General features: G+C 40.4%; 1 protein-coding gene across 2 annotated transcripts in view; it reads right to left on the reverse strand.

Annotated features, from left to right (window-relative positions):
* Window positions 1–606: 606 nt before the first annotated feature.
* The window catches only part of ndrg2 (NDRG family member 2), a 33,510-nt gene continuing 21,277 nt past the window's right edge, over window positions 607–12,839 (reverse strand). Inside the window, exons 3-17 of one of the 2 annotated variants that reach the window (XM_062065881.1) lie at window positions 10,153–10,244; window positions 8,171–8,215; window positions 7,990–8,095; window positions 7,779–7,899; window positions 7,434–7,496; window positions 7,307–7,367; window positions 7,153–7,239; window positions 7,006–7,062; window positions 6,830–6,933; window positions 3,633–3,671; window positions 3,509–3,560; window positions 2,517–2,564; window positions 2,403–2,438; window positions 2,283–2,334; window positions 607–2,206 (exon numbers count right to left, since the gene is read on the reverse strand). In XM_062065881.1, the coding sequence (XP_061921865.1) occupies window positions 2,043–2,206; window positions 2,283–2,334; window positions 2,403–2,438; window positions 2,517–2,564; window positions 3,509–3,560; window positions 3,633–3,671; window positions 6,830–6,933; window positions 7,006–7,062; window positions 7,153–7,239; window positions 7,307–7,367; window positions 7,434–7,496; window positions 7,779–7,899; window positions 7,990–8,095; window positions 8,171–8,215; window positions 10,153–10,227 (1,110 nt within the window). In that variant the 5' untranslated portion in view covers window positions 10,228–10,244 and the 3' untranslated portion in view covers window positions 607–2,042. The remainder of the gene's footprint in view (window positions 2,207–2,282; window positions 2,335–2,402; window positions 2,439–2,516; window positions 2,565–3,508; window positions 3,561–3,632; window positions 3,672–6,829; window positions 6,934–7,005; window positions 7,063–7,152; window positions 7,240–7,306; window positions 7,368–7,433; window positions 7,497–7,778; window positions 7,900–7,989; window positions 8,096–8,170; window positions 8,216–10,152; window positions 10,245–12,839) is intronic. The other variant, XM_062065882.1, reaches the window with a different exon arrangement.

Consider the following 12,839-nt stretch of genomic DNA (forward strand, 5'->3'; position numbering starts at 1 on the left):
TTTTTTTTTAAGTTGATATAGAGATTTACTGTAAGCGTTAAATAAAAAATAATACAAATTTGACTTATTTTTAACCTTTTAATGACTGAGACCCTTTATGGTCCCCGGGACCCCTAAAGGTAAAATAAATAAAAAATTCCATATATTTTGTTATGGTTTGAAAATGAAAAATATCAAAATGGCCCCCACATGCTTTAATTTTTCCGTGTGCGGCCCTCAGTGGAAAAAAATTGACACCCCTGGGCTAAGTGATTAGGACACCTGATTCTGATCATTTGTATGGGTGGCCAAATACTAATACAATATAGTGTATGTCTAGTCCAAATGGTTGATAATAAATAGGTTGGTGTTTTTTACGCTCACCATTGTTCTCTGTTTGACTAATTTGTATTGCTCAAACCTTTTCTGACATTCTACATTACAAAATATTTTGTATGCCCTATGATATGTGCTGACATTGTATCGGCTTAATATCGTATCAGCCAATAATCAAAGCTCCAATATTGGTATCGTATCGGGGGTGGAAAAAGTCGGTACAACTGAAGTTTGGACCTTATAAATTAGATTTTCTTTTGTGGAAAGCATTAAAGCAGCAAAAACACAAGATACATTTCATAAGTTTTTATTCATATCTTATAATGTGTTACATTTTCTTGTTTTTTTTGTCACACAAGTAAATCAGATTTTTTTTGTCTCAATGTTTATAACATGACTCTCCCTATTGCTAGAATTTAAAAAATGACAACGTGAACTATCACACGATCGACTAACGTGAGTATTTTGGGGGTAAACGTACACAGAAAGAAGATGCGACAGAAAAAAGGCGGGAAAGAAAATTGGGCAAAAATGTTTACATACTGTACCTCCAGTCACACGTCCCTCTACGACAAGCACCACTATTTTCCCTCTTCATTTTTGGCAACCACCTATGTCTTTAATTTGGCTCACAGTTTTAGGCAAGTATTAATAAAAACAGGGGAAAATATGCGTTAGGGCCCAACTCGGTGTAAGCTAATGGTCAGATTAGAATGATGCTTTGAAGTTCTTTAAAATTGCAGCTAATGTTGCTAATGGCAGTGGTTAGCGCTTGCGGAATCATTATTCCATCTGACAATTTAGAAGGTGCAACTTAAGCTCTGTTTGATTATCTTTCACATTTTAAAAGCCTTTTATTGCTGGCAGTGATCGTTACAATACAGAACTTTTCAGGCTATTTCTGGACTCGACCGCTACGTCCCCTGCTTGCTAACTGTGTGGAGTTCCTTTCAGTGCACATCAACTCAAGTATGCTGGCTGGGTTTTTGAGTTAGGAGGTATTTTAAGGTTAAGAGAGCTTAAAAAAAAACTCAGAAGATTAAACACAGTGATCCCTTCTCAATGCACTAGCATGCTACTTAGCGACGTCGCTGCTGTGGCGACTGGAAGCACTCTTGCTAGCCGAAGCGGACCTTATAGCGTTCTCTATTTCAGCGCCACATGGAAGAAAAAAAAAGTCAGAGGAAAGAAGCTTTCCGCCAAAAAACCCTGTCGGATGAGGGCACGAGAACAGCGAAAGACTGCTGGAAGACATTACAACCTGGCGGCCCACAGAGGGAGACTCATCCTCGGTGCAGGTTACAAACACAAAAATGAGTTCAAAATGTTTCAACTAGCACATTGTTTATCTCTGCTATGGTGTTAAGAAAAACAACACATCTGCTTCAACAATATTACTCTTTTTTTTTTAGGATTATTACTATTATTAATGGCCTATAGCGACCGGTCTAAATTAAAGGGCCAACAGAGCAGAGGGAGGCGCCATGTTTAATGTTTACCAGAACCACCCTTAATTTACATCAATCTTTTTTGTTCTCATAAAGTTTTCCTTAGTCAACACAGTGAGAATGCAAGGACTTGGACTTCAGTGTGATGCCTCCACCTTCCCACTATATTCTGCTCTGCCGGGGAATGATGGGAGTTGTAGTGACAAACATGGGAACCCATTCGTCTCGACTGGCACCTTTCTCTTGGTTTTCTCTCTCGTCCTCGACCCCTTCTCCTCCTCAGCACGACACCTCCATGGTCTGGGAGGGGCTGGGCGGCATCTGGCCCCCCTGCGAACCCTGCGACAGCGTGCGCGAGCGTGAGCGGGACCCATCCATGGAGTACGATGAGGACAGGGAGGTGGTGCGCGAGCGGGACAGGCGGGTCATGCAAGACGAAGCCACTGTGGGGGAGACAAGTGGGAGGTTCAGTCTCAGATTGCTGCTGAATACAGGACCAGCCTGACAGTGGTGACCTACTGTAGCCCATTCCCTGGATGAAGTACTTGAACGCCTCTGTCAACTTTGCAGGCTGCGAACACAAAACATCCCGTGGAGGTTGTCACTTGTTGGCAGCTTTAAAGTGCTCCTTTTGTTTACCTGAGTAAGCTGGGGGAGACCGCCAGCGTCCGCCATCTGAGGGAACATTGGTTGGTGAAAAAGGAAAAACGAAAAGGATTGGAAAACAGCGAGAGAAAAGACAAAGGAAGTTACCTTGAGGAAGGACGTAGTGGTGGGGTCCAGTTTACTGTTGCACTCCACCTGGTGGGAACAGAGGGAAAGACAACAATAAAGTTCCAGCAAAAGACACAACTTCTCCAATTAACAACAGAGTCTCATTGGCTTTGAGGCTGTAGAAAACCTCCTGATGTTGTTCTTTTTTTAAACTCCACTAGATGGCAGTAGCTTCATTTGAAGTATCATGAGGGGCCAGCACCCACCAGCTCAGTGGCCTTGTGGTTAGAGTGTCCGCCCTGAGACTGGGAGGTTGTGAGTTCAAACCCCGGCCGAGTCATACCAAAGACTACAAATAATGGGACCCATTGCCTCCCTGCTTGGCACTCAGCATCAAGGGTTGGAGTTGGGGGTTAAATCACCAAAGGATTCCCGAGCGCGGCACACGCTGCTGCTCACTGCTCGGGTGAACATAGGGGACAAATTTCACCACACAATCGTTAGGACTTTAACTTTATCTACCTCTACAAACGTTTGGTTTTTTTTTTAGTTGTTGCTGCAAAAGTCATGCAACTTGCTGCTGTTATTTACAATGAACTCATCATCACTTTTAATGCTGACAGAGTAGATTGCTCATTATTGTGCTCTATTACAACATTGGTTGTGTTGCTGATGTTTTGTGCATCATAGTTACTTTCCTAAAAAAAAGTGATTGAATTAGTAACAGAATTATTCCTTTATAAATGTAAATAGTAACCAGAGAAAGTAAATACAGTGGTACCTCAACTTAAAAAAAGTTTTGAGATAAGAATTGTTATGCTTTAAGTTGCAAGCAAAAACTTGAGGTACAAGCATCCCAGGCTACAGTTGGCGTAGGCAGGCATATAGGTGGGGGCAGTCAGATGATGAATATCAATAATTAGTAGTCTGGTTTTACTTGACTGTTTCACACCATCATTGAGGTCCCGAGAGCCAAAGCAAACACATTAACTAGTGATTAGATAAAATAGCACCATGCTCGTCACACTTACAGCAGCTTCTTCGTACGGAGCTTGGTCGCCCACCACCAGCATTACGGGACACCTGGTCAGCATTGATAGAGGACATTCAATAAGAAGATTATACAAAATACGCAAATTGAAGAAGGAGGCTTACTTGAAAGTGCAGCTGCGGTCCAGGTTCAAATCTCTGCGGCTGCGGGGGGGGGACAAAAATGACGATGTCAAACACGTCACAATATTCCTAACTCATCTAGTGATCTTGAACAGGAAATTGGACAGCGTTCTTTGAACTCAGCTTGGAACTTGGTCATCATGGAAGACATGACCAAGAATGGTGCATCTGCATGTACATGACTGGGAGGCGGCGACTTATCCTTCACTGTGTCAGAGAGAATTCTTGTACTCCGCCATTGAATATGATGTGTGCAACGTTTCTGTCTCATCTTGCACAAAATTAAAGGGGAACTGCACTTTTTTGGAATTTGGCCTATCATTCACAATCCCGATGCAAGACAAGAACACATATGGCTTTCTTTTTTTATGCATTCGAATTTGTGATGTACAGTAAGGCTGAAACGACGCGTCGACATAGTCGACGTCATCGGTTACGTAAATACGTCGACGCCGTTTTTGTACGTCGATGCGTCGCATATTTACGTCACACTACCGTCATGGCGAAGCGCAAAGCAGACGATGCGAGCGGTGCGAGCGAGGGGGAAAAATCACGCCAAAAGTCGTCAAAAGTGTGGGAGTATTTCAATACACAGCCTAATAATGTTGTTGTATGCACACTGTGTCGAGCGTAAATGGCCTATCATAGCAGCACAACGGCTATGAACGAACATTTGAAAAGAAAACCATCAACCATCAACTAGTCAATCGTCCGCGTGAGCATACGTTGTCATCATTACACAAAAACATGAATGTGTCATTTGTATCTGCTAGGGGTGTAACGGTACGTGTTTTGTATTGAACCGTTTCGGTACGGGGCTTTCGGTTCGGTACGGGGGTGTACCGAACGAGTTTCTAAGCTAAAGCTAACTTTAGCTGCTAAAGTCTTAACAAGCTGCTTCGCTCCTTCTGCCTGTCTCAGCACGCAGCATTGACCCACCCACACAACCATCTGATTGGTACACACAAAGCATTATCAGCCAATCAGCAGTGCGTATTCAGAGCGTTACCAGCCAATCAGCAGTGTGTATTCAGAGCGCATGTAGTCAGCGCTTCAGCGTGGAGCAGATAGGTGTTTAGCAGGTGAGCATCAGGCAGCGGACTCTCCCCAAATGATAATAAACACCTCCCAGTCAACTACTAGTAACATCACTATGAGCCCGTTGACCTTCTAGAAACTTAAACTGCAGCTCAGCTCACTCGCAGTCCTGGCTTGAGGTGAAGGCTAATTACCTCTCAGTTCCAGCCACATCGACCCCTTCTGAGCGCCTATTTTCAGCTGCTGGGAATATTGTAAACAAGAAAAGAACCAGAGCATGTAGACATGCTAACCTTTCTTCATTACAACTGTTAGTCACTCACTGGAATGAGTAGAATTGGTTATTGTGTACTGTGTTGGACTGAAAGTTTATTTTGCACATTTTAAAAGCAATACTTAATGTTTACAGTGCTCCAGAATATTTAGATTGGCACTTTTTTGTATTGGAGGTTTATCTTTATTTTTGCACATTTTAGCAAATAAGCAATACTTTCACTTTTGTTGAAATGTTTACACTGTTGTTACAGAATATTTCGTTTTACACTTTTTTGTATTGGATGTTTATCTTTATTTTTACACATTTTAAAGCAAAATAAGCAATACTTTTACTTTTGAAATGCTTATACTATTGCAGAATATTAAGATTTGCACTGGATGTTGACTTTTATATTTGCACATTAAAAAGCAAATGAGCTACTTTTAATTTTGTTAAAGGTTAAAAGTTTTAAATGTTTACATTGTTACAGAATATTTAGTCATGTTGTTGTCAATGTTGACTGAGTGGCCATACTTCTTTTTTTTTTGTAAATAAAAGCCATGCCTTTTGAAAAAACTGGCCTACATTTATTTTTTCATCTTCATTTTGAATAAAAAAATAATCGGTAAAAGGAAAAATAATCTATAGATTAATCGAAAAAATAATCTATAGATTAATCGATAGAAAAATAATCGTTAGCTGCAGCCTTAATGTACAGCAAAACAGTTGTTTTTTTACTTTTTAAATAGTCTGCAACAAAAAACTTGAATTAATCGTTAAAATCGATATATCCACAAGGCCCATGAGAAAGACACGAAAAGACACTTGTTTGTTCCTACCTTTTATTTTAACATGCATGAGGATTGTGATTACGATATTATTTACCGTAATCTAAACAGGAAATAATGAACATCCCATTAGTCGGCATCCCAGTGAGAGCAGACATTATACAGTAAGTAATTTTTTTATTTTTTCGTACTTAGTAGTTTGTATTTGTTGTTCAGCACTTAGCACCAGCGCTATATGATGCTTACTGTTTCACTGAAGCTGGTTCTGCTAAGCACTCAGTTTCTAAAACCTGTAGCTCATCATGCGTATATTCAGGCTAAAAAATTTAAGGTTCTGGATCATCATTTGTCCTGAATAAGTTGTTGTTGGCTCTCATGAAGTCTGCCATGAATAGTAATAGTTGTTGTTGTTGAAGGAAATAGTGAACATTGTAATGCGTCTGTGAAATTAATGCGCCGCCATATGCTTAAAATGACCAAAATGTAAAAATATGACATGTAATTTTGAATGTATTACTACATTACATATACAGTATACTTACAGTGTGCATATAAAACTTTGATGGGGTTTTTAAGGATGCTTTTTAGAGCTCTTTATTGGCAGAATAGATTGAATTTCAATTATCTCCATTGTTAGCTGACTCTTGCTAGCATTTATTTCCATGTTAGAATGCATAAAAAAAATTTAAAAAATTGTGCTCCAAAGACATGCACTTGGGGATAGGTTGATTGGCAATACAAAAAATTGGCCCTAGTGTGTGAATGTTAGTGTGAATGTTGTCTGTCTATCTGTGTTGGCCCTGTGACGAGGTGGCGACTTGTCCAGGGTGTACCCCGCCTTCCGTCCGAATGCAGCTGAGATAGGCTCCAGCACCCCCCGCGACCCCAAAAGGGACAAGCGGTAGAAAATGGATGGATGGATGGTGTTCTTGTCTCACGTAAGGGTTGTGAATGATAGACAAAACCCACAAAAAGGGTAAATCCCCTTAAAGTCCAAAAAGACAGTCTTTTGATGTTTTTGAGTTTATTCCAGTTTATTAACGCTATATGGAAAAATCCGCACCAAAGCCTTTTGCTCTATGTTTTGATGCAATTACCTGTTGTAGGTCTTCCAGAAGAGCTCAATGTTAAGCAGGTGAGGCGCTTTCGCGATACGCTCTCTGTGAGACTGCGCCAGGTCTGTGTTAGACGATAGCTCCTCCTGCGGGGGAACAAATGTTATCTCATGTTGGATTTCATCGCTTGAAATAACCTGCTTATTCTGTAAATGTACCTGGCTGAAAAGGTGGGACAGGATCTGCTCAGTGAGGGAGGACGTCACAGAGCTGAGCTGCGAATCAATAAGAGTGCTTCATCATTTCATTATCTTACAAAGCAATACATGATGAGAGCGTTTTAATGCACGCTATCATGCAGTTACTTTCTGAGCCGCCCAATCCATCCACCCTCGGGAGTTTGTGTCGATGTTAACCAGAACCAGACCCTCCACGGATTCCGGGTTAGCAAGCTGCAGAGAGACACCAAAAAAAGACATCGCAATGCTTCTTTGAATCGTCCCATTTGTCGACACTCACTGTGAACTTGGACAGGATGTACGCCCCTGCGCCCACGCCCACTCCGATCACAGTACGGAAGCTGCAGGAGACACAAGGTCAATGTTAAGTGTCGCAACGTTAGGGGCATGTTTGTTTCCTGACATACTTGAAGAACTGCAGGACGGCGGGAATCATTTCTGCGATGGTCTCCATGGAGGGGTACTGGTACCTGCAGCAGAGAGAGGTCATAGTGTGTGAATAGATAGGACAGATAGAATAAGACCTACTTTTATTCATCCCACAATGGTGAAATTATGTGGTTGCACTGCAGATTTTAACTTACAGTACCAAAAGTAAAAAGTGATGAAAAACTAAAAATGTAAAAGGGTGATTAGCTGAGCGCTTTAATCTGCATTGAATGAAATCGCAAGGTTGAAGGGTGGCGATGTAGTGATTAGAAACTCTCAAAAGATTAGAAGTTACAGGAGGAGTCGATGGATGGAAAACTTACCCCACTGGGTAAACGGCAGCACCGTCTTCTTGACCAGGAGCGTCGATGTGGATCAGGGTGAAATTCTTTACAATCTCCTGCATCTCCTCAAACTTGAACAACGGCAGGAAACAGCTCTTGTCTGGCAGCAGCACACAAAGAGAGGTGAATGAGACCCCAAACGAAAAACAAGTAAGGCGACTGTAAAAAACATCAGAGGAGAGTCACGCACTGTCCAGACCCACGTCGTGGAAGGTGAGGATGGCAGGGCGGCGGCTGTTCCGTGTGCCGTGCAGCGTCACGTGCAGGACACCATGCGGGGTCTCGATGCTGTGCTCCTGCAAGCATCGATGTGGTTTACAATTTTGATTATTGAAAGCCGCCAATAAGTTACGTGTCGTGACCATCCCCACCTGTCCCTGGTCCAGGAGTATCCTCGCTGCCAGCTCAGCATCCTGCTGGTAACCAAGGAGACCAGTTGAAAAACACAGTAACAGGAGAGAAAATAAGAAAATAATTTGTTTTATTGTAATGGTAAACCGTGGTAGGAGTTTTTTTATTACATCTACTAAAATATTTCTGAGGTGGTAATGCAAAATAAAATGCAAAAAGTTTGAGAAACATTGATCCACTGCAGATTTATTCAGCTTGAGGCCCATAAAGTAACTGTTATATAATAATAATAATAATAATAATGAATTCATGAATTTTTTTTAGCTCTTTTGATCAAAACTTAACGCTTTACAAAAAAAAGATGACTATAAAAAAATATATAGGATCTTTGACATATTTTTAGAGCAGGTCCTGTCATATAGATGCTCTTTGACTACTGTTTTTTAAATTAGCACTTGAAACTAACAGAGTTTTGCAGAAGCTCCTTAAAAATAGCAGACTGCTCGCGTCACATAGAGAATAGTCGATTAATATTTTTTGTGGTAGGTCCTTGAAAGTGGCAAATCTCTTCTGTCACACAGTCTAGTGCAGGAGTATCCTTGCTGCCAGCACAGCATCCCGCTGGTATTATGGAGACCAGTTGAAAAATAAAGTAACAGGAGAGAAAACAAGAAAATAATTTGTTTTATTGTAATGGTAAACGGTGGTAGGATTTTTTTAAAATGCATCTACTAAAATATTTCTGAGGTAGTAAAGCAAAATAAAATGCAAAAAGTTTGAAAAACATTGATCCATTGCCGATTTCTTCAGCTTGAGGCCCATAAATTAACTGTTGTATAATAATAATAATAATAATGTATTCATGAATGTTATATAGCTCTTTTCATCAAAACTTAATAACGCTTTACAAAAAAAAGATGACTATAAAAAAATATATAGGATCTTTGACATATTTTTAGAGCAGGTCCTGTCATAGAGATGCTCTTTGACTACTGTTTTTTTTAATTAGTACTTGAAACTAACAGAGAGTTTTGCAGAAGCTCCTTAAAAATAGCAGACTGCTCGTGTCACATAGGGAATATTCGATTAATAAATAATGATAAATGGGTTATACTTGTATAGCGCTTTTCTACCTTCAAGGTACTCAAAGCGCTTTGACAGTATTTCCACATTTACCCATTCACACACACATTCACACACTGATGGCGGGAGCTGCCATGCAAGGCGCTAACCAGCAGCCATCAGAGGCAAAGGGTGAAGTGTCTTGCCCAAAGACACAACGGACGTGACTAGGAAGGTAGAAGGTGGGAATTGAACCCCAGTAACCAGCAACACTCCGATTGCTGGTACAGCCACTCTACCAATTTCGCCACGCCGTCCCTATTAATAGAAATTTTTTGTGGTAGGTCCTTGAAAGCAGCAAAGCTCCTCTGTCACATAGTTTAGTACAGGAGTATCCTTGCTGCCAGCACAGCATCCCGCTGGTAACCATGGAGACCAGTTGACGCACACAGGAACGGGAGCAAAAACTTGGAAAGTATTTCAGCGCTGCTCTTATGTGTGGTTGTACTATATTGTCTCTCCGCCAGGGGTCAGCAATTAACGCTGCTCTGCGCTGCAACTGCAAGGCAGCATCAGCAGCAAAACAAGGACCCCATCCTCCCGCTCCATCAACCCTGTGGGGCTTTGACGTCAACCCAGCCAGTTAGTGCTGCCAGCCCGTGCTGCAGCCGAGCTCAAGCATGACATTCGCCCCGATTGTGTACTTCCAACGCAGAAATGCACACACAGAAAATAAGGATGATGCCGCACAAAGAGCAGGCTTATTCAAAAACTGTGTGTGTGTGTGTGTGTGTGTGTGTGTGTGTGTGTGTGTGTGTGTGTGTGTGTGTGTGTGTGTGTGTGTGTGTGTGTGTGTGTGTGTGTGTGTGTGTGTGTGTGTGTGTGTGTGTGTGTGTGTGTGTGTGTGTGTGTGTGTGTGTGTGTGTGTGTGTGTGTGTACCTTGCTGGAGTCGGCCTGACCCGTGAGAAGCGGCTTGTCCTCTGTGATGGCGATCTCTTGCATCTCTGTCGTCATGGCGTCGTGTCCTTTAGCTGGGCGGGAAAAAAAACTAAAATGTCAAACTGTGACCCCTGTTCACTCTCTCACCCCACCACACACACGCGCGTGCTTACACACACACACACACACACACACACACACACACACACACACACACACACACATTCTTGTATTCGTTACCTTCTCGAGACCTCCGAAAAATGCCTACCTCTTTAGGACCACCCTTTCTAGATATATAAAGATGTGTATTTGCAACGTTAATAATATATAGAAACTATGCAAATATAAGAAAGCTTGTTGTGAAAAATGAGTTGGAATTTCACAAGAAAAACTTGGAATTTTGCCAGTGTTATAATAAAAGTCGTAATTTTACTCAACGCAAATCAAAATTTTACAAGAAAAACTGAACATTTGTGCAATATTATGATAAAAGTTGGAATTACATTAAATAACAGTTGCAATTTTACAAGAAAAGCTTAACATTTTGGCAATTTTATGAAAACAGTCATGATTTTACTTGACAAAAGTCACAATTTTATAAGAAAATTTAAAAATGTTGGCAATATTATAATAATAATCGGAATTTCACTTGGCAAAATTATGACAAAAGTCAAAATTGTATTAAAAAAATGTCACTATTTTACAAGACCAACAAAAAATTGGCTATATTGTGATAAAAGTCTGAATTTTATATGACAAATGTCACCATTTTGCATTAAAAAAGTAATAATTTTACATTAAAAAAGTAATAATTTTACGAGAAAATATTGCAATATTACAGAAACAGAAAGAATATGAGAAATTGTTCCCAATTTTAAAGAAAAAAGTTGACACATTGTGAAAAAGACTGCTTTTAGTGAATTTTTTTTTTTTTTTGTAATTGGATTTGAATCTTCATTATTTATTTCAAGTTATTACACTATGTCTCTATGTACATATTTATTTCAATTAATTTTGGTCAAAGGGGCGCACTTCAAATTTTTATGCACACTTGTTATTTCATATGTTGACCAGAGGGGGAGCACTTTTAAAAGTGACACAGTCAATTTGAAAAATCCCTCCTTTTTGGGACCACCCTAATTTTGATAGATTTCACCACCAGGGGTGCAAATGAGACATTCTCTATTAGATGCAATGGTTTTCCGTATTGGGACCATGATTTATGTCCTAACTTGTACACCGGTCCTCATATGGAAGGTACTTTTCCTTGTTGAAGTCTCAAGAAGGTAGAAATACAAGAACACACACAGTATGTAGTCGAGTTCTTGTGGGACTTTATAAAAGTTAATTAGCAATTAGTGCCATCAGAGACAAGCAGAAAAGGATTGTGGGAGAAGAAGTGTCTTGTCGTGATATAGCCTGCAAACTCACATGCTAAAAACTATACACACAGGAAGCATACATTGCATTCCGAACATACAGTTTAACATTCTATTGTACTCTTGGACCATAAGAGAACGTCAAAAGACATTTAGATAAGATGGCAGTCACATGACCACATTGTACAATAAGCGGCACTGATACGGGCGTCACGTTAACTCCGCTGCTTGATCTAATCTGCTGCCGCTCACTGCCTGTCTTGTTTTAATCGGCCTAACATCCACCAGACGATAGGCTCACTCGCACAGTGTCATCCATCCAGAGCTCGTCACGAACAATACAGTAAAAGTGTATGGTCGTCCTGCCTCATATTGGTTCAGTTGCAAACACGCAGAATGACTAGGAAGTTATCTTTCCTGCGTAGACTTTCCCAAGAAAAGAGCAATAGCAGTCAGAAGTCACTATAGTGCAAAAACACAAAGATCCTCTATCAGTGGTTCTCAAACGTTTTTCAAAAAATACCACCTCAGAAAAAACTTGGCACTCCAAGTACCACCATAATGACCAACATTAAAATACAGTAGCATAGTAAGCCTAAGTATTCATTAAAAACAAGCCATGGGTTTAGCAAGTATATTTAATATTTTTAGCCACTGAAACGTGGCATGCAGTTCGAACAGTGACACTGTGTTTAAATATACGAGAATAAAACTCTGTACTTTAACCAAGTGATTATTTGGCGTACCACAAGATCAGGCCTGGGCAATTATTTTGACTCGGGGGCCACATTTAGAGAAAAAAAATGTGTCTGGGGGCCGGTATATCTATTTTTAGGAATACTAATACAAAACCTCACAATAATGTCTGATTGAATGTTAAAAACGTTATGGCAGACCGCCTTAAAAAACGTAATGGAATTTTATTTTTTTCTATGAAGGATAAAACACTGAATATTGACAAAATATGAACGTCACACCCCCTTTCGATCGACACATTGTACAATCAAGTGAAACGCAACAAAAATGCAACAAGCAGTGAAATATGAACGCGAAGGGTACAAAATAAACCCACCTACAATATGATATATCTGATACATCACTAAGCTTCAGAACTTTGTTGTGAAAATCTCCTTCCCGCCCACACTGCTTGGTGCCTCGTCTGAGCTGCTGTGACGTAGATTACCATAGTAACTAATTAGATGACCATAGTAACTAATTAGATTACCATAGTAACTAGTATATCATCCAAAAGCGCAGATTCCAACCATTGAAATACTTTGTATAGTTAAAGACTTAACTTAAACCTAA

The sequence above is a fragment of the Entelurus aequoreus genome, linkage group LG12 (genome assembly GCF_033978785.1).
Source record: "Entelurus aequoreus isolate RoL-2023_Sb linkage group LG12, RoL_Eaeq_v1.1, whole genome shotgun sequence".
NCBI lineage: Eukaryota > Metazoa > Chordata > Actinopteri > Syngnathiformes > Syngnathidae > Entelurus > Entelurus aequoreus.